The sequence below is a fragment of the Triplophysa dalaica genome, chromosome 3, assembly GCF_015846415.1.
Source record: "Triplophysa dalaica isolate WHDGS20190420 chromosome 3, ASM1584641v1, whole genome shotgun sequence".
Taxonomy (NCBI): Eukaryota; Metazoa; Chordata; class Actinopteri; order Cypriniformes; family Nemacheilidae; genus Triplophysa; species Triplophysa dalaica.
The window spans coordinates 3,766,655-3,786,085 of NC_079544.1; the positions used below are offsets into that span (position 1 = coordinate 3,766,655).

General features: G+C 34.3%; 2 gene segments (V, D, J or C); both read left to right on the top strand.

The window, feature by feature from the left end:
- Window positions 1–297: 297 nt before the first annotated feature.
- On the top strand, window positions 298–1,535 carry LOC130416014 (T cell receptor alpha variable 18-like). The segment is given in 3 exon segments: window positions 298–413; window positions 542–846; window positions 1,521–1,535. Coding segments are annotated over 3 exon segments (360 nt in total).
- A 17,032-nt stretch (window positions 1,536–18,567) lies between these two features.
- Window positions 18,568–19,159, top strand: LOC130416019 (T cell receptor alpha variable 18-like). The segment is given in 2 exon segments: window positions 18,568–18,681; window positions 18,849–19,159. Coding segments are annotated over 2 exon segments (357 nt in total).
- Window positions 19,160–19,431: the final 272 nt, after the last annotated feature.

The following is a 19,431-nucleotide window of genomic DNA, read 5'->3' on the forward strand; positions in this document are numbered from 1 at the left end:
CTTCTACAGGCTGATCAGGATAGACAGGACAGAATGGATGACAGGATGATTTATTGAAGAATATCATAAATCAAATGTCTAAAACGACATTATGTATGAAAATAAGAAATTGTGTTTTTTTTAAGAAGCCCCAACAAACGTTGTAGAATAATAATGGACATGGACTACACTGAGTATAAGATACATTTTATCTAATAAAAAATAATTTGTTACACATGATAATGCCCAGAAGAGAGTGAATGTGAAATATAAATGAGAATCATGATGTGGTCTGAAGAGGAGGAGCTTCATACAGTAGATTTATTGATCTGCTCATTTCACACTGAGATGAAACTATTCTGTGTCCTCTCTTGAATTCAGTGCTGCATGTGTAATGGATGTTTATACACTGATTCTCTTCTGTGCTTCAGCATGTATGTATGTATTTTTACACGTAAACGCTTTTATCAAACGCGACTTACAGTGAATTTATATATTTTATTAGAATGTGTGTTTTCATAGGGAAAGATTCTGTATTGTAATTGTACCTCTTATTTTTCAGATGCTGTTTCTGGATCAGACATCACAGCAGATGAGGAAAACATTTCTGCTGAGGAGGATTCACATGTCACATTATCTTGCAGTTATTCCTCTGCAGATTATCTGTACTGGTACCGTCAGTATCCCGGATCAGCTCCTGAATTTCTTGTACTTATTCTTGATGGCACAACTAATGACAAAACGTCTGAAGTAGATCCAAGAATGTCTGTGAAACTCACTAAACAGGAGCAGAAACATGTTCATCTGGAGATCTCCTCTGCTGCTCTATCAGACTCTGCTCTGTATTACTGTGCCATGAGGCCCACAGTGACAGAAAACCATTCACACCCCGACAAAAACCCCAGAGAGAGAGAGAGAGAGAGAGAGAGATTCAGAAAGATACAGAGAGAGAGATACATGATATTAATCTTTTAAATAGACAGATCAATACAGTTTATTATTATTGTTGTTATATACAGCACAACGTTACTGAAAGGAAGACTAAGATAGGCTTTAAAGCGTAATATACATTAAAGTTAATAAATAACACATGTAACCGTGTACAAGCACATTATCGCCACATGGTTGCTGTGTTATCAAACTGATCATGAATCAAACCTTTCACATGATCTCACAAAAATATACTCAAGCTGTGAGGTTGATACATACTGTATATGTAAGACATCCAAACAGAAGTCAGACACAGACAACAGCAAATAATCTAATAAACATATTATTAATAAAGGAAGTGTGAAGAGGTTCAAGAAGATTAACATGATAAACTCTAAATATTGTCATGATGAACAATAACAGACACAATTTTATTAGAAAACTAGCTCTATTGTTTTGTCTTACATCATGTTTTACTTTAACTTGTTTTACTTTTTGAAATCTCAGTGTGATGATGTGAAACAGAATTAAAGAGGAATATGATTATTTTAAGATCCACTATAGAAGTAAATAGATGGTAAACAGAGTATTCTGTATTCTGCTGTATTCAGAGGGTGGAGTCATGAGATGTCAAGTCTGACACTTTCAGTGACTCGGTCACAGACTAAAGTAGATGCTGGAAATGTGTCTGAATTTATGTAGAGAATAAATAATGTTTTTAATGTCTTCACCAGGAAACATGCCCACACACTGGATTAAACAAACTCTCATTCTTTTCATATATTTCATGGGTAAGTAGATTTTTTTTCTGTTTAAAAGATCAACAAGATTATTTCAATCAATGTCTTTTAATTATTTTTACTAATTTAGTTTATCATGAAACTCTACAGGAATCAAATCACAGGACAGTGTTGAGCAGAATACAAGAGTTCAAACTGCTTCTGAAGGTGAAACTGTATCAATAAACTGTACATATGAATCTTCTGGATCTCCGACTCTCTTCTGGTACCAGCAAACAGTAAATGGATTCCCTGAATATATACTGAACAGAGTCGGTTCCTTTGGTGGTGAAAACGAAAAGTTTAATGCAAGATTTAAGGCAGAACTCAGCACATCTTCAAGATCAATTCCTCTGACAATTCATGATGTTCATGTGAGTGACTCTGCTGTGTATTACTGCGCTCTGAGGCCCACAGTCACTAAAACACATCAACACTCATACAAAAACACATATAATAACATCATGTGTCATCTTTTAAACCCCTATTACATGTACATAGATGAATATGTGTAAATGTTTGTAATTGAATTACTCATCTTATTTGTCTGTTATAAAACTATAAAACTAATAAACTCTAGACACACTGACATCTGTTAACAGTATAAAACCAGCAGAGGGCGACAGACAGACGAGTATCAACTGAACAGGCTTGTTGAGAGTTCACTTTCTGTAAATATAAAAAATATTTTTGCGAGCTGCACAATGCTTTAAAGCGACCATTCCCCGTGATGCCAATTTTCAATCTTTAGTTAGTGTGTTATGCTGCTGTTCATCACAGTCCTACAGCTGGTAATAAGAATTCAGCTAAACACATTCTTAGATAACCAACGGTCAAATAACAGCTTCCATGACTTTAACATCGGCTGTGAAAGCTGTTCTATGTAATACACTGAAATGGTGTGTGTGAGTGTGTGTGTGTGTGTGTGTGTGCATGCACGCGCGTGCATACTTCTAAAACACTTTTATGAGATGTCCTTTGAGGTCCTGCTTGTAAACGTTTCCTGGTCTATACGCTTGTTTTTTTATCCAAGTTATATCATCTCATATTAATTCATCTCTCAGAAGTGAAGTCTGCTCTCCGTCCATATCTGCCAATACAAAGACTCATCTCTTAGTCCAACAGGTCAGTGGTAAGAGCATTGCGTTAAGGACGCAAGGTTGTGGGTTTGATCCCAGGGGATTGCTAATACCTATGTAAAATGTATAGGATAAAGTAATGTAAGTTGCTTTGGATAAAAGCGTCTGCCAAATGTCTAAATATAAATGTTTCAGTATACAGGTATTTCTCCTGCTTGAAAAACACTCGCGTACACACAAGCACAGTTAAAAACAAATCTCTGTCTATACGAAAATGCAAAATCAATAGCATGCCAAATCGACAGGTGGTGACATAATCCTGAATAAAGTTTATGACTGCCTCCTAAGAAATGTTTTTTTTTTGGAGAACGTTCTCAGAGCGTCCCTGCTGATGTCAAATACATTCCCAGAATGTTCCGATATGGTCATGATGTGGAGCTTTTTAAAGGATGTGGGGACATTGATTTAAAGTTCAACATTTTTTTAATTAACTGCAGGTGCAAAAGTGATATTCAATGCCATGAACATTGTCAAATCAACATTTTTAACATTGATGGATCAATGATTTCTTGCTGTCAGAGTGAATGCCTTCTTAAGGTGTGTTTAATCAAGGCTGAAGCCAAGGCCGGTTCTAAGCAATGAGAATTATAAAATTACACAAAAATGCTGTATTTTCTGTTGGCTGTAAGCAACGTCAGTCTTCACTCACAGAGCATCTTTAGTTTGTTAGAGAGAAGCATGATACAGGTGGAAGAAAAATACTTTAGGCACAGGAATTTAGGAACTTTAGGAATTTTAGGCACACTCAGCATGATCATGAGCTCTTTTTAAAACATCATGAAACTTCATGAAACATTATTTTTACTTTTTCTACAACATATGTATTAACAACATAATATTAACAATATTAACTTTCTTTTTTGTTGTGATGTTTCAGTTAAAAAAAGCGGATTGGCACTATTTTAACCTGTTTTCTCCAGTTAATTTTCTGTAAATAAATGCAAATAAATTATGAAATTTGAGAGAAATGTTGTTAGCAGTTCACAGAAACAAAACAAAATCGATAATTTTACTAAAACATTTTTATTTTTAAATGGTCTCTTAATTCCTTTCTGCAGCTATGTGCTGTTATAGTATATGGCCACCCAGGATATCTGCAAGCCCACCCTTCTGCACCTGCCAGGATCCGGGCCAGCAGGATCAAAAATGCCATTCTGTAGAACCAAAAAATGTATACAGATTTGAAACAACTCACATGTTATAAAATGACGACTGAATTTTACCTTTACCTTAAACCAAGATGAACACTGGCCATGTAGATATAAATAAAACAATGTAAATTGTTCTTGCTCCACAATAAGTGCTTCAACATTTTCACCACAAGGAGGCCTCATTATACGGATGTTTATATACGTCTGTGGGATCTCAGAATCTGAAAACACAAAGAGAGAAAACATTAAAGTGTATCAGTGAAGTGTAAGTGAAGATGTCAAAACTAGTGATTATTACTCTTATCTTCACAGCACATTATTCAGGTAAGAATATTGTTTTTATTATTGACTCTATATCTGTTTTTAATCTTTAATATAGCCTATGCAAATGATTCATGGTTTTTCAGAATGTGAAGGAAAGGACAGTGTTGAACAGACTCAAGGAGGAATTCCTTCAAATGAAGGACATGAAGTTACAGTACAGTGCACCAACAAAGAGTGAATGAATTCCTAAAACACACACTGAACTGGTCTTAACACTCTTGGTACCGACACTAACACAGAATCTGTTCTTTTCTTTAAGATAAGAGTCAACATTGAAAGCATTTTACAAAACCTTTAAATAGATGCTTTGGCTTTTTTAATTTAAATTTATCTGTTTGCACTGGTTAAAAATGTAGAACCTTCTAATTCTGAAAAGTCACATTCTGATGCAATATTCTTGTTTATTTGTTTGTTTTAGGTGTGATGACTGCAGATCAGATCGGTCCAAATAAAGAATCAATAATCATAAAGAATGAACAGGAGACTGTGACCTTCAGCTGTTCATATGACACCAGCAGCAGTTATGTTAGTCTTTACTGGTACAGACAATATCCAAACACAGAACTTCAGTATTTAATCTGGAAAGAAGCTCGATCATGGACTGATACTGGTACTCCTTCTGATCCTCGGATTCAGTCGACTACATCATACACGTCCACTGAACTCATTATTAACACTGTGACTCTGTCAGATTCAGCTCTATATTACTGTGCTCTGAGAGTTGGAACCCAGTGATACAAAAAGCCTGAGAGTCTTTACAAAAACTCAAACACACAATTTTACGTTGAACAACAGATATCAAATTGTGGCAAACTGCAGAAAAAAACACAAAGGTTTGTGGAATAAACACCATCTTGTAGCAAGTTAGAAATTTGCTTCATGATGGGCTAATGGAAAAAGAAAACTACATACTTCCCAAAATAATATCTTCATTACAACTAAAAAGTAGCCTACAACAGAAAATAACCAAGAGGAATCAAGAGGAAAAACTACACAATATTATACAAAAAACATTGTTTTGCTCTGAAAATGTTGTATAAATCCACTGTTAAACTCTTGTGTGTAGACATATTAAGACTGACAGTAAGAATAGCTTTGATAAACTAACAGTACTGACATGAGAGGAAAACATTGATCTCTTAAAGCCACTGTTGTTTATGAACATACTGCTGATAAAATGTTTGATACAATTGTGATCATATATTTCAAGAAAATGAAGTCTTGAATGTTATACTCATTAAAAACAAAGGTTTTTGATACACATTCAGAAATACTAGATCACTGCGGATATCGAATGAAAACCATGTGCATATCTTACACTATGTAGATGTTATATTTCATTATTTTTGATGTGTAAAACATGATGTACTGTTGTGTAGCCAGTTTCACGTGTTGAAATCTAAAATTTTATCATAGAATGTGAATGTTAAATTTGTCACTCGCGTATGAATCGCATTTGATTTGTGTCTGTGTGTATTTTGAGACTCAATTTGTCGTGATTCTGCCTCATCATGTCGTGTCTCTCTTGGAACCATGGCAAGATTCGTTGTTTCATGTGGAGAGAGACATTTTGGATCTTATGGATCGCCATACTCTCTCTCCGGTCGCGTCTCTGTCTCCGCCCTCTCATTTCCTCATTAACTTCCCTTGAGTGTTTGAATTGTCATTATCATTTGTTAGCCTCTTCTTTAAATAGTCCTCATGTTCTATTGTCCTGTGCTCAGTCATTGTTTGTTATCAAGCTGAGTGAGTTTTCAATCGCGTATTTACCTGTGTTTATACATCTGTGCATGTTTCTCTGTGGAGGATATTTCCCATGTCAAAGTAAGTCTAGTTTAGTGTTTGTTTATTGTAGTCCTGACAAGTGTTGTATTTAGTCTTTGTTAGTTTAGTGTAATCAGTGTGTAATCATCTATGTTCCTGTGTTTCCCGTTTATCGTGTCTTGTTTTCCCCATTGTGGGTTTTTGTTTTGTTCGTTGATTTATTATTAAAGTCTTTTTAACAAAAGGTTTTATTATTCAACAAAAACATAGGAGGGGGTAGAACAAGACACGATAACAATAAAAAGAACAGGCATACGGGAACTGGACTAGCTAATACTGGACTTACAAAGACTAAATACAACACTTGACAATACTACAATAAACTAATACTAGACTGACTCCGTTAGGGGGCGATATGTTCCACAGAGACACGGATGTGTAACCCCAGATAATGACCGAATATAGGACAATGAAACATGAGGACTTTTTAATGGGGTCAAAATCAACAGCTAGCTTGTATACAGCTGTAGGGGATTAACAAATTAATAATTAGTGACGAGACGAAAGGGCGTGAACAGAGACGTGACCTGGAGAGAGAGTGTTGAAGGCCTATAGCTCCAAAAGCCTCTCTCCACATGAAACAAGGGGTCCTGCTATGATTCTGCCCCAAGACCAAGAAAGACATGACATGATGAGGCAGAATCACAGCAGAAACAGAAAAGGATAATAACATCAAACTTGGAGGAAACAATAGCAAAAACTGAAGAAGAGTCAGAAATGAAATAAAAACCTGACAGAAATATTGAAGCATAATTTATTTGTGAAGCTTTTATTGTGTCAATAAAGAAATCATTTCAGAACCACAAACGTTACAAGATCCACCCTCTTGTGTTTGACATACAGTAACCACTCACACACAACAATCTACAAAACATCACTCAGAAACAGTCACTAAGCTGCTCTTACACATTCATTTAGTGGCTTAGGCCTTTAGACTAACACTATGATATTTAAAGATGAACAACATGAAGAACAAACAGATGATATTCATCATACTCTTCACATTTACAGGTACATCCATCACAAGTGATTTATTACAACGACTTAAATCATAATATGTTTTGATATTATTTATTTATTTTCAGTTGGATTGGCTGATTAAATTGGACCAAGAGAAGAAGAGAGTAACATCATCAATACTGCATATGTCAGACGTCCGAACATCCGAACAGAAGTCATTTACATTTACATTTAGACATTTAGCAGACGCTTTTATCCAAAGCGACTTACAAAGAGTTTAGGAGCAATAAGCGATAGTTCATACAGGAAGTCAGACACAGTATCAATACTTCATAGTGATGAAAACATCATCCTTCCCTTTTCCTACTTGATCTTACTTCTCTTTGCCACAACAGATGTGTTTTAACAAACACGGATGTTCAATTGACCCCAACTCAAGGAAATACAACCAAATGAATTACTTTCAACACAAATATTAGGTGTTAAACCACAAACAGGCCCTGTGTTTAAATGTTGTGTGTCTTTCAAATATACATATTTTTAATATATGTTTAAGAAATACTGCCCATCCCTGTCTACGGTTAAAATTTATCCATAATTCTGAGAACCAAATGAACACCTGCAGACTGGGGTTTGATCTCCACATGGACTGAAACATAAACTGTCACCATTGAGGAAGACACACCACAACTATGATCTATAACACAACATCAATTATTATTGCCACTCCCCCAACATGTCCTCTTTCCTCTCATATAAAAGTCAGCAATGTCTCAATTTTATTGAACTTTAAATTACTTAAACATAATCAGTGAATTAATGTCTTTAAAAAATATTGTTTTAAATTTTTAGCTCTGGTGCCTTTGTTGCTTGAGTTATTGTGATTTGTATAACATCAACTATAAATTCTTCAACTATAAATCACTCTTAACCTGTAGATGGCAATATATACACACATGAAAACACATAACAGAGACTGTGACTCCTGTTTAACAAACTCATCTGTTGTTGAACATTATCATGGAATCAGTCCACATGACAGACAGCAAACAAAGGTTCTCCCACAGCTGAGCATTTACACGACAGTCTTACCATTTACTGATCAAAGATGACTTACAGGTTTTTAATTTTAGTCATTTCTACATTTCATTTCTATGGTAAGCAATCAAAAAGTTTTTTTGCAGTAAGTTTTAATGATTTGTCTATAAATCTCAGTTTGTGTGACTGCGATCTTCTGTATTACAGGATCTTTTGGTAAAGACGCTGTCAATCAACCGAAGGAGGAAAGAACTGTCATTGAGAGAGAGCAGATTACTCTGAAGTGTGAATATGAATCACTTCAAGATGCTCCATATCTTTACTGGTACATTCAGCGCTCAAACAAACACCCTGAATATATACTGATGAGATACAAATATGGATCAAGCAACAGTTCTGAGTTTAAAGACAGATTTGATGCAAGATTGGACACAAGATCAGTTCCTCTGATCATTCAGGATTTAGATGTGAGTGACTCTGCTGTGTATTACTGCGCTCTGCAGCCCACAGTGACAAAAACACATCAACACTCATACAAAAACATCAAACACTCTCATCATCTTCATATAGAAATGTATTATCTGACATCTCATTTGCACAATCATATACGTCGTGTATGTACAGAAATGTTCATCTTTCCACCCGTGATCACTGTGATTGATAAATATGTGTAATTCACAAGATGTTAAATGTTATTTGTGAGAACTTTAAGAGGGAGGAGTTTATTACAGACACAACTTCATGATACAGATGATCAAACTCACAAAAGTCTGTGAATCAGCTGATGTGTTTGTCTCCTGTTCAAGTCTGTTTATTGTGTCAAAATGTTCATCTATATAATTATATTTCTATCATCAGCAGAAGGTAATAAATTGCTGATTTGTGGTTTTATACAATAAGTTGATATATGATATATATGATCTTAATGATTATTCTCTGTGTTTAGGTATTAAAGCTAATGTCATCAGCCCGTACAGTAATAATGAGTTTGCTGTGGAGGGAGACAGTGTGACTCTCTCTTGTAAATACAGCGCTTCTGTTCGCTCTCTTCACTGGTATCGTCAATATACAGATTCATCAATACAGTTCCTCATACTGGACTCTTATGGATCAGTGACTACAGCTGTTCCTCCAGTTCCTGGAATCTCTATCAATCACAAAAAAGACGAGAGCAGTGTGGATCTGAAGATTTGATCTGCTGCAGTCACACATTCTGCTGTGTATTACTGTGCTGTGGAGTCCAGAGTGAAAGAAACACACTCAACACTGTACAAAAACCGTGTCTTATTGTATATATACAATCAAAGCAATATTTTATCTAATCAATAGGGTGAATATGTTGTTCTGAGTTTAAACAGAAGGTGGCAGCATAATTACATTGTTAAACATTTTCTTAATGTTAAATCCCCCTTTGTTCAACTGAAAATATATAAATATTTTTTTTAATCAGACCTGTATTAAATATATTTTATTGTTTTATCCTCTCTCTTGTTGGCTTTTCTCACATAGCACAAACAGAAACATGCAACTATTTCTTCACTATTTTTCTTACTATTGTTCACATTGTACACATATTTCTATCTCTCTACAGATTCTTTGACCAGACAGGTTGCAATGATTAAAGAAAAAAATATATCCAGCTAGCAATAACCACCCCGACAGCAAGCGACCACGATGTTAAAAAATCTGGATTTGTCAATCTTTATTGCATTGAATGAATATCACTTTTGCTCACGTTAGTTTTTTAAAAATTTCATGAAAGCACAACTATTTTGATTATCGTTTGCTTTATTTGGAGAAAATCTTTCCTATAGCTCAGTAGAAAGAACATTGCGTTAACAATGCATGGTTGTGGTTTTGATCCCATGGGATTGCAAATACCTTGTTTAGGATGCAATGTAAGTCGCTTTGGATAAAAGCGTCTGCGAAATGCATAAATGTCAATGTAAAAGAAAACTTGCAGTACATCAGGTTATGATAAAATTGTGAAGTTCTTGATTGTGTTGTGTTATCAGTGTGTGAGAGCAGTGTTGTGACTGTGTGAAAGGAAAAACAGAGGATTGACTTGTTGTTCCCCTTTTATTTACTCATTAAAAACTGTAATAGCTTTATTTCAATATTTGTTGTAACATCATGATACATAAATCAATACACAATATACGGCACTACTAAAAACTTCTGATTAATTGAGAGAACACTTCAGTGACCACACCCACCTACACAACAATCTGCAACATCTCTTCACTTACTTCAGTAAAATACCACAAACCACCAGAATTTCACATTTGACAATCTGCAGTAAAACCACATTCAGTTTGTAAGGTATCAGTACGTAATACTTCAATAATCGATCAGCAATACAAACTCCTGTACAAGAAGAACTTGTCTGGCTGTTAAAATGGACACACAGATGACTCTTCTCCTGATTTTTACTGCAGTCTCAGGTAAATATTTCATTGTTACCAAGTATACCAGAAAAAAAAACAACGACCAAATATAATGTAATAAAACTGATATGATATATTTAAAGAGTGAATAATGTTTTATTTAAAACAAATGTGATTAAAGATAAAACCAGTATGTGAAATAAATATAATTAATTTTATTTCAGGTGGATTTGCTGATGGAATTGGACCAGAAGGAGACGCAAATATAATCAGAAATGATGGAGATTCTGTGACATTGACCTGCACATATGAAACAGTCAGCAATAATGTTTGGCTTTACTGGTACAGACAGTTTCCTAACACAGAACCTCAGTTTATACTGTATAAAGGTGCTCGATCACGGAGTGATCAGCGTATACAAGAATAGCGGTTTAAATCTGAAACATCTCAATCATCCACTAAACTGATAACAGACCGTGTGTCTCTGTCAGATTCAGCTCTATATTACTGTGCTCTGAGAGTTGGAGCCCAGTGATACAAAAAGCCTGAGAGTCTTTACAAAAACTCAATGTGCTTTAAACTGTGTTTAATAAAACCACATCAAAGCTCTGTTACTTTTCATAACCACAGCTGTGAAAATAGGGGGATGTGGCCACACCTGTAAAATTTAGTGGTTTTACGTAGAAGGTGTGTGAGATTGTTTTAAATATTTAATCATTTAAAAAAATGTACTTGAAAAAGGTTATACTGATGTGTTAAGTAAAATTTACAATTATAAACAAATAAAAACATTCACGGGCAGTTCACAAAAATACTTTTATACATTGTTTGTATTCAAATATTTAACCATTTATTTAAGAAACACGAATAAAACAAATAAACCAGCTCAGACCCATATTAAACCAGATTCACGTTTCTTCTGGCATGAGTTAAATTGTGAGTCCAATACCTGAGCAGATGTCATGGTGTTCGGGATTGTGCAGGAAAGAGAACCCAAGTGCAGGCAGCGGTTCATGAAGAAAAAAAACTTGATTAATTCCAAACAAAACCCCACAATGAGGGTCAAATTTTACTTAAAAACTCACACGACTTTGACAGGACTAGGAAATATACAAGGTATCAAGACAAGGCAATAACTCCAAGGTAAGGAATTCGACAAGGCAATCAAAACACACGGCTGGCAGGGCAACAAAGCAAAATGAAGACAAGGCAACACAAGCAAACGAGAATACATAATAACAGGATTGGGATGAAGCAATAAACAAGGGAGGGGAACCACAAAGTTCACTGAGAGAGAGCTGGGTGGGGAAAGAGTCTTTAGGTGGGTGGGGACAGTCCGAGGACCAGAGAAGGGATACCGGGCAGGGTTATCTGGGGGCTTGGTAGGGGCAGGCCATGATGAGGCCGAGGGAACAATCCCTGGTGGGATACCCAACAAGGGCGAGGGCAAGACTTGGGAAGAATGTTGTCGTAGGGGAGCTATTTCATGGCTGTGTGGTATTAGCGTACGTCAGTTTTATACATTGATTATTTTAATGAAAAAACACAAAGTAAATATTACTTGACATTTTCATTTAAATTGAATTATGTATTAGAGCACAAATAATTAAAAAGGAACCTCAAGTAACATATTTAATTAAACGTGACATTTTAAAGTAGAAAGTTTTTTTTGTAAAACATACTCATACTTCATTTACAAGTTCAAAAAATGTTTTGTGAAATGTCTAAGGATCTAAATTTCGAAACATTATTAATAAACAATATGAATTTTTGTCACCTCAGGGTTAGAAAAATAAAGCTCCAATCACATGTGAAGAATCTGCAACTGTCAAGAAACAAACACAACTGAGAAAAACATTACACTCTAAAGAAATATTGTGTAATAATAACTCACAAATAAAATGTACGGCACAGTTCAATACTTTAATACATCAGTCATGAAATCTCTACTGTATAGATTAAGTGACTAAACGTGTTGAAAAAAAAATATTTTTCTGCTTTTCATACGCCTGACACATGGAGTTTGAACTTGTTTACGTGTTACATGGTCTGGGAGGAATCTTGAAATCTGGAATTCAAATGGTGTTAAAAAAGGAAGTTATAGCCTATACTTTGAGGTCCTGCAACTAAAATATTGTTGTAAACACAGATTTGTAGGTTTAAATTACACACAATATTAAGTTAAAGTACTTATCAACATTATTAAGTCACTACAACTCATCATGAAACTTTTAATAAAACCAAAAACATGTATTTTTGACTTTAATAATACATTAAATAAAGTGGTGCAAACAGAAACCATGAATTATTTTTTAGAGTGAAACGCCTGTGAAGCAGCTGATCTGTGTTTCCAGACAGATCTTTAAGTAAACATGTTGATCTATATCATGATTCTGCTGTCATCAGCTAACTGAAGGTATATTACTAAAATAATTATATTTAGGGAATACATTGATTACAGATTGTGTAAATTTTAGTTAAACGTTTCTGTGGTGAAGTAGGCGGGACGAGACTGTGAGTCGAGGCCGGTGAGTGAGTGATAATGAGCGTCAGCTGTACGCGCACCGAGTGACCGTCAATGAGAGAGGACCAGGCCTGACTTTTAGTTGTGGTTTGTGTTATGCGCCGGCAGTCGTCTGTTTTTTACTTTGATGTTGTTTTATTAAATGGTTAAAACTTTGCGGGTTCCCATTCTCCTTCCTTCCCTCTTTTGAATTTTATTACAGTTTCCTTTTAACACAATTTGTCAGGTTTCATAAATAATATAAAATGTAAAAAATATAAATAAATAAAAAGAGGCAATATTTCAGTTTGTTTCACATCACCTTTTCTCACGATGAGAGGAACTTCACTTTCATGGTTAAGTCAAGCAATGTTAATTGTCATGTAGTTCTGTTTAATACAAACATGAGTTTTTAGGCAATTAAAATTGCACATGGAAAATTGGTGAAAAAGTCAAATTAGAATCCAGGCGATGATGATGATGTGTCACATTAACAACCGGTTCATCTGTATCAACACTATACTGTACATTTATCTCTGTTCTTTATCTGTAATACATCAATCAAGAAGTGTGAGAATTCATAGAGAATAAATCCATATTAACATAATGCACAATTGAAAAACAATTTATATACAGATATATACAGATATACACATCGACAGCAACCAAAATTATTGTGAACAGAGCAACAGAGATATGAGAAAATAAAAGTCCAGTTAATGGTTAAATCTGATAACACCTGATCTTTTCCACTAGAGAGTGCCAGAATGTTGAGCTGAAAGGGGTTTGGTTATCGTGCAGACATCTGAATATACTGTAGTATGTGTGAATATAAATTAGCTCTATTATTAATCTTTCATATCTTTCTTATGGTGAACTGAACAGTCCAGTAATGAAGACAAACAGAGAAAGAGGTTTACACATCTTGTCTACATTCTGCTTAGGTAAAACAATCTTTACTACTCGACAACAACTAGTTGATCCTAAAACAGTAATGTTCCTTTAGGCTTTTTCTTCAAATATTTTTCAGTGATAAACTTTTTGTGTGGTTCTGTGCTTTCAATGATCAGAGTTAAAGAAATGATCCTTCTGTCGGAGAAACACTGACTCTTAACTGCACCTACACCTCTGATGATTTCTGGTAAATCCAATATGGAAAAAATTCTCCCAGACACATACTGAGAATATTTACATTTACGCATTTGGCAGATGCATTTATCCAAAGCGGCTTACATTGCATTATCCTGTATAATTGTTTCTAAGTATGAGCAATCCCCTGGGATCGAACACACAAGTTAAGGCAATGCTCTCACCCCTGAGCTACAGGAAAGCTGTATAAGAAAGGACAAGTATAGTGAAGAGAACAGCAAAGAGTTCACAGACAGTCTCATCACAAAAGACACAAATGAAACTTTTCCTTTGACAATTCAAAACCTGTGTGTGTTTGACTCTGCTGTGATCTGAAGCCCACGGTGATCATGAGATGATCTTCTGTCCAACTTAAACCAGCAGTTTTGAGGACAACCACAGAGTTAAGACTCAGATATTATATTTAATACTGTACAGTGTAAAACTACAATTCTTAACATCCTCAAAAGTCAAATAAACAAACTTTATGGATCACAATTGGAAAACACAATTGTCTTATCTAACATGAAGCAATATAAATGTATTATGCAATATAGTGTGTATATGTATATTTAATTAACGCTAATTTAATCAAATCCTCACATGCACATGCATCACGTTTAATGTGTTGTGATCTTTAATGTGTGTTTTGCTGTTGTGTGTCTGTAATGTGTTTTCATACAGTGTGAAGAGGAGGAGCTTAACACAACATCAACTGATACACAAACCTCAGAGCAGATGACTTCTATATCAAGACTACAAGTCTGTTTAGAGTACATCACGATGATCTGGATAATAATATTACTGTCATCAACTGGCGGTAAGAAACTGCACAGAATCCGATATGTTATTGAAATTTAAAACCTTATGATAATGAGTTTAAATAAAAACAATAAAAGCATAAATGATCATAACAAAATGTGTTTAGAATTATATTGATAAAACATAAATGTATGTTTAACGCTCATTTACAGACTCTAAGGCCATATGCCCATTATGAAACTGTATTTGCTATTGAGGGCGACAATGTTTTGTAAATAAAATGCATCTTTAGTAAATAGTCTTCAGTGGTATCAGAAATATTCAGTTATTCTGCTTTCTGTCTTTGTGTGTAAATCGTCTACTTTAATATTATACATAACACATTTTTGGAGTTTTAATCTACTTAATCTCTAAATAGTGTTTTGCACTTTTATATCATTTTGAACAACATAAAAAATGTTAATGTACTTGTTAACTTTATATGCGTAATGTTTGAATAATACGTTTATTTATAATATTGGATAGTAAAATAACTGTTGGTCTTTTTCTCCAGATGTCAGTTTTGGAAATGAAATCACATCAGACAGATCTGAAGAGGTTGTTGTGGAAGGTTCAAGTGTTCAGTTCTCCTGCAGTTATTCCTCTGCTCAAAATCTTCAGTGGTACCGTCAGTATCCCAGAAGAGCTCCTGAATTTCTTGTGTTCATTTCTGAAGGAGTGAAAGTGAGCAGGACATCTGAAATAGATCCCAGATTCACTACTAAACTCAGAAAAATAAATGAAAATCAACATGTGTATCTAGAGATCTCCTCTGTTTCTCTATCAGACTCTGCTCTGTATTACTGTGCCATGAACCCCACAGTGACACAGAACACAACAACACTGAACAAAAATACATCACCTGCATGTAAAGATTACAATAGCTGTATATAACCAGAAGAGGGCGCTGCTCACCCTTAAAGTGTTTCTACACTAGGTGCTGAGGCATCAACAAAATATCAAGAGCTGCAAGACTTAAATTATTTAAAATTAGACAAAGCAAGCATTACAATTACAACTATACTCAACAACAGAAATTGTGGGTGTGTAACACAATCCATTGAATACAAGGAAGATACATTTAATCAAAATATAATACCAACTGAATTTAAGCAAAGACTGATAAAAAACTGAACTAACCAGACAGTATTAATGTATAAACTTTAATAGAAACTGGTGTGAACTTCATCAGTAACTGAGGTAACAAAACATGAATTAAAATCATTAACTACAGCTGATGACAGAGCACAGAAAGAGAAAAACATCATGAACATGAGATTATCAGGACGTGAATGAGTAGAGAGTAGAAACAGTTTTATTTATCACCCCTCTGTAACATTAATTTTGCGTTCTCAAGTAGATTCAAATTGTTAGATCAGTTTGGTCATATTGTCCAGTTATAATAATGACGCAGTGGCAAAGTCACTTGTCAGGAGACGGAGAAATAGAAGAGAGTTTTGACATATCCTTCATAAAGGTCATGTGAAATGATGAAGTAATCAAACTCACACAAGTCTGTGAATCAGCTGATGTGTTTGTCTCCTGTTCAAGTCTGTTTAATGTTAAAATGTTCATTTATATAATTATATTTCTATCATCAGCAGAAGGTAATAAATTGCTGATTTGTGCTTTTATACAATAAATTGATATATGATATATATGATCTTAATGATTATTCTCTGTGTTTAGGTATTAAAGCTAATGTCATCAGCCCGTACAGTAATAATGAGTTTGATGTGGAGGGAGACAGTGTGACTCTCTCTTGTAAATACAGCGCTTCTGTTCGCTCTCTTCACTGGTATCTTCAATATACAGATTCATTAATTCAATAATATTTTTTACAATAACTGAGCTTTACAGAAAAAATCACACATTGTTTTAAGTTTTGTATTTTTATAATAGTAGATTCGTATATGTCATATTATCGAGGTAGAGTTAATTTTAACAATAAAGTCAGTGTAAAACCATAAAATCAACCACAAACGTTTGATGTTAACCCTTTCATGTATGAACTTATGACATTATCAGTCAGATATTCTATAATTGCTCTTAAAGGGCATGCAAAAAAAATGTACACATATTTTTCAGAGATTTTGAGTGGACATGTAAGTTTTGTTAGAAGAGATATTTGTCGACTGTGTGACCTATATGATAGAATATCAGGAAAAGAATTTAGAATAAAAAGTGGTTGAAAATGTGAAGTCTCAGCAGTTTTTTTCTTGCAGAATGCAGTTCAGAAATGTCTGAGTATTAGAATGGAACATTATCCTTTACATTTTCTTTCACATGATTAAAAAGAGGTTTAACTTATCTGAGATGAGTCATCTCCACTCAGTGGTTCCAAAATTATTATAATCGCATCAAATCACAACATCAAGAATAAGATCAACATTTACATTTATACATTTAGCAGCCCCTGTATCCAAAGAGACTTACATTGCATTGTCCTATACATGTTTTTTAAGCATGTGCTATCTGGGATCAAAACCCACAACCTTGCATTGCTCGCACTGAGCTACAGGAAAGCTTAAGTTCAAAACTGATGATGAGGGAAATCATTTAGTTGTATCTTAATAAAACTGTGTTTTATTGTATCTTTATACAACTAAAGCAACATTTCATATTCTACAAAAGTAAAGAGTTAAAAAAGGTTTAAAAGAGGTCAAAATGTTAGTAAAATTCTAATCAATAGTGTGAATATGTTGTTCTGAGTTTAAACAGAAGGGGGCAGCATAATGGCATTTTTAAACATTTCCTTAATGTTAAATCGAACTGTTCAACATATAAAATATTATTATTCAAACCTATATATTTTCTATTGTTTTGATCCTCTCTCGTTGGCTTTTCACATATAACAGAAAAATGCAACTATTTCTACGTACACTTCCTTCCTGCGTACAGTATAGGCTACTGTGAGCATGATGCATTACTATAGCTCAACAAATTATTTGACCCAATAGATTGCATCTATTAAAGAAAAAACACAAAAAATATTATCCAGCTTGCAATAACCACTCCGACACCACGCAACCTCAATACAAAATTCTTGATTTTTCAACGTTCATTACATTGATATTAATACCTTTAATATCTTTGCACCCACATTTGTTTATGTTGAAATTGTATCACATTACCATTATTGTGATCTGTGTTTGCTTTAGGTGGGCTCTTGATTCTATTTGAATATTAATAAGTAATCAATAAGTAAGATTTTCGTTGGCCAGCAGTGTGTTAAAACACAATTGTTGTGGAAAAGAAAACTAGCAGCTGGATCTGGTTATGATGTAATCATTGTGAAGCTCTTTAAGTGGATTGTGTTGTGTTATAGTGTGTGAGAAAAGTGTTGTGATTGTGTGAAAGGGAAAACTAAGAATTGAGTTGATTTGCTCTTTTATTTATTCATTAGCTTTAATATTTGTTGTCACATAATCATCCTAAAATGAATACACAATATACACAATATACAGCACTAATAAACTCTTCTGATTCATCGAGAGAACACTTCAGTGACCACACCCACCTACACAACAATCTGCAACATATAACTTACTTCAGTAATGTACTACAAAACACCAGAATTTGACAATCTGCAGTAAAATCACATTCAGTGTGTCCGGTAAAAAAGCTTAATAATTCAAATATTGATCAGCAATACAAACTCCTGTACAAGAAGAACTTGTCTGGCTGTTAAAATGGACACACAGATGACTCTTCTCCTGATTTTTACTGCAGTCTCAGGTAAATATTTCATTGTTACCAAGTACATCAGAAAAAAAAAAAAAACCAAATATAATGAAATATAACTGATATGATATATTTAAAAGAGTGAATAATGTTTTATTTAAAACACATGTGATTAAAGATAAAACCAGTGTGTGAAATAAATATAATTAATTTTATTTCAGGTGGATTTGCTGATGGAATTGGACCAGAAGGAGACGCAAATATAATCAGAAATGATGGAGAATCTGTGACATTGACCTGCACATATGAGACAGACAGCAATAATGTTCTGCTTTACTGGTACAGACAGTCTCCTAACACAGAACCTCAGTTTATACTGTATAAAGGTGCTCGATCACGGAGTGATCAGCGTATACAAGACAAGCGGTTTAAATCTGAAACATCTCAATCATCCACTAAACTGATAACAGACCGTGTGTCTCTGTCAGATTCAGCTCTATATTACTGTGCTCTGAGAGTTGGAGCCCAGTGATACAAAAAGCCTGAAAGTCTTTACAAAAACTCAATGTGCTTTAAACTGTGTTTAATCAAACCACATCAAAGCTCTATTACTTTTCATAAGCACAGCTGTGGAAATAAGGGGATGTGGCCACACCTGTGAAATGAAGCGGTTTTAAGGAGTGACATTTACTTCAAAAGACTAGAAACGTTTTTTTCACTCAGAAAATATTTGTAAATATATCACAAAGGCCAAACACTTCACTAATCTTCACTTCATTTTTCCTAAATATTACTTAAATGTTT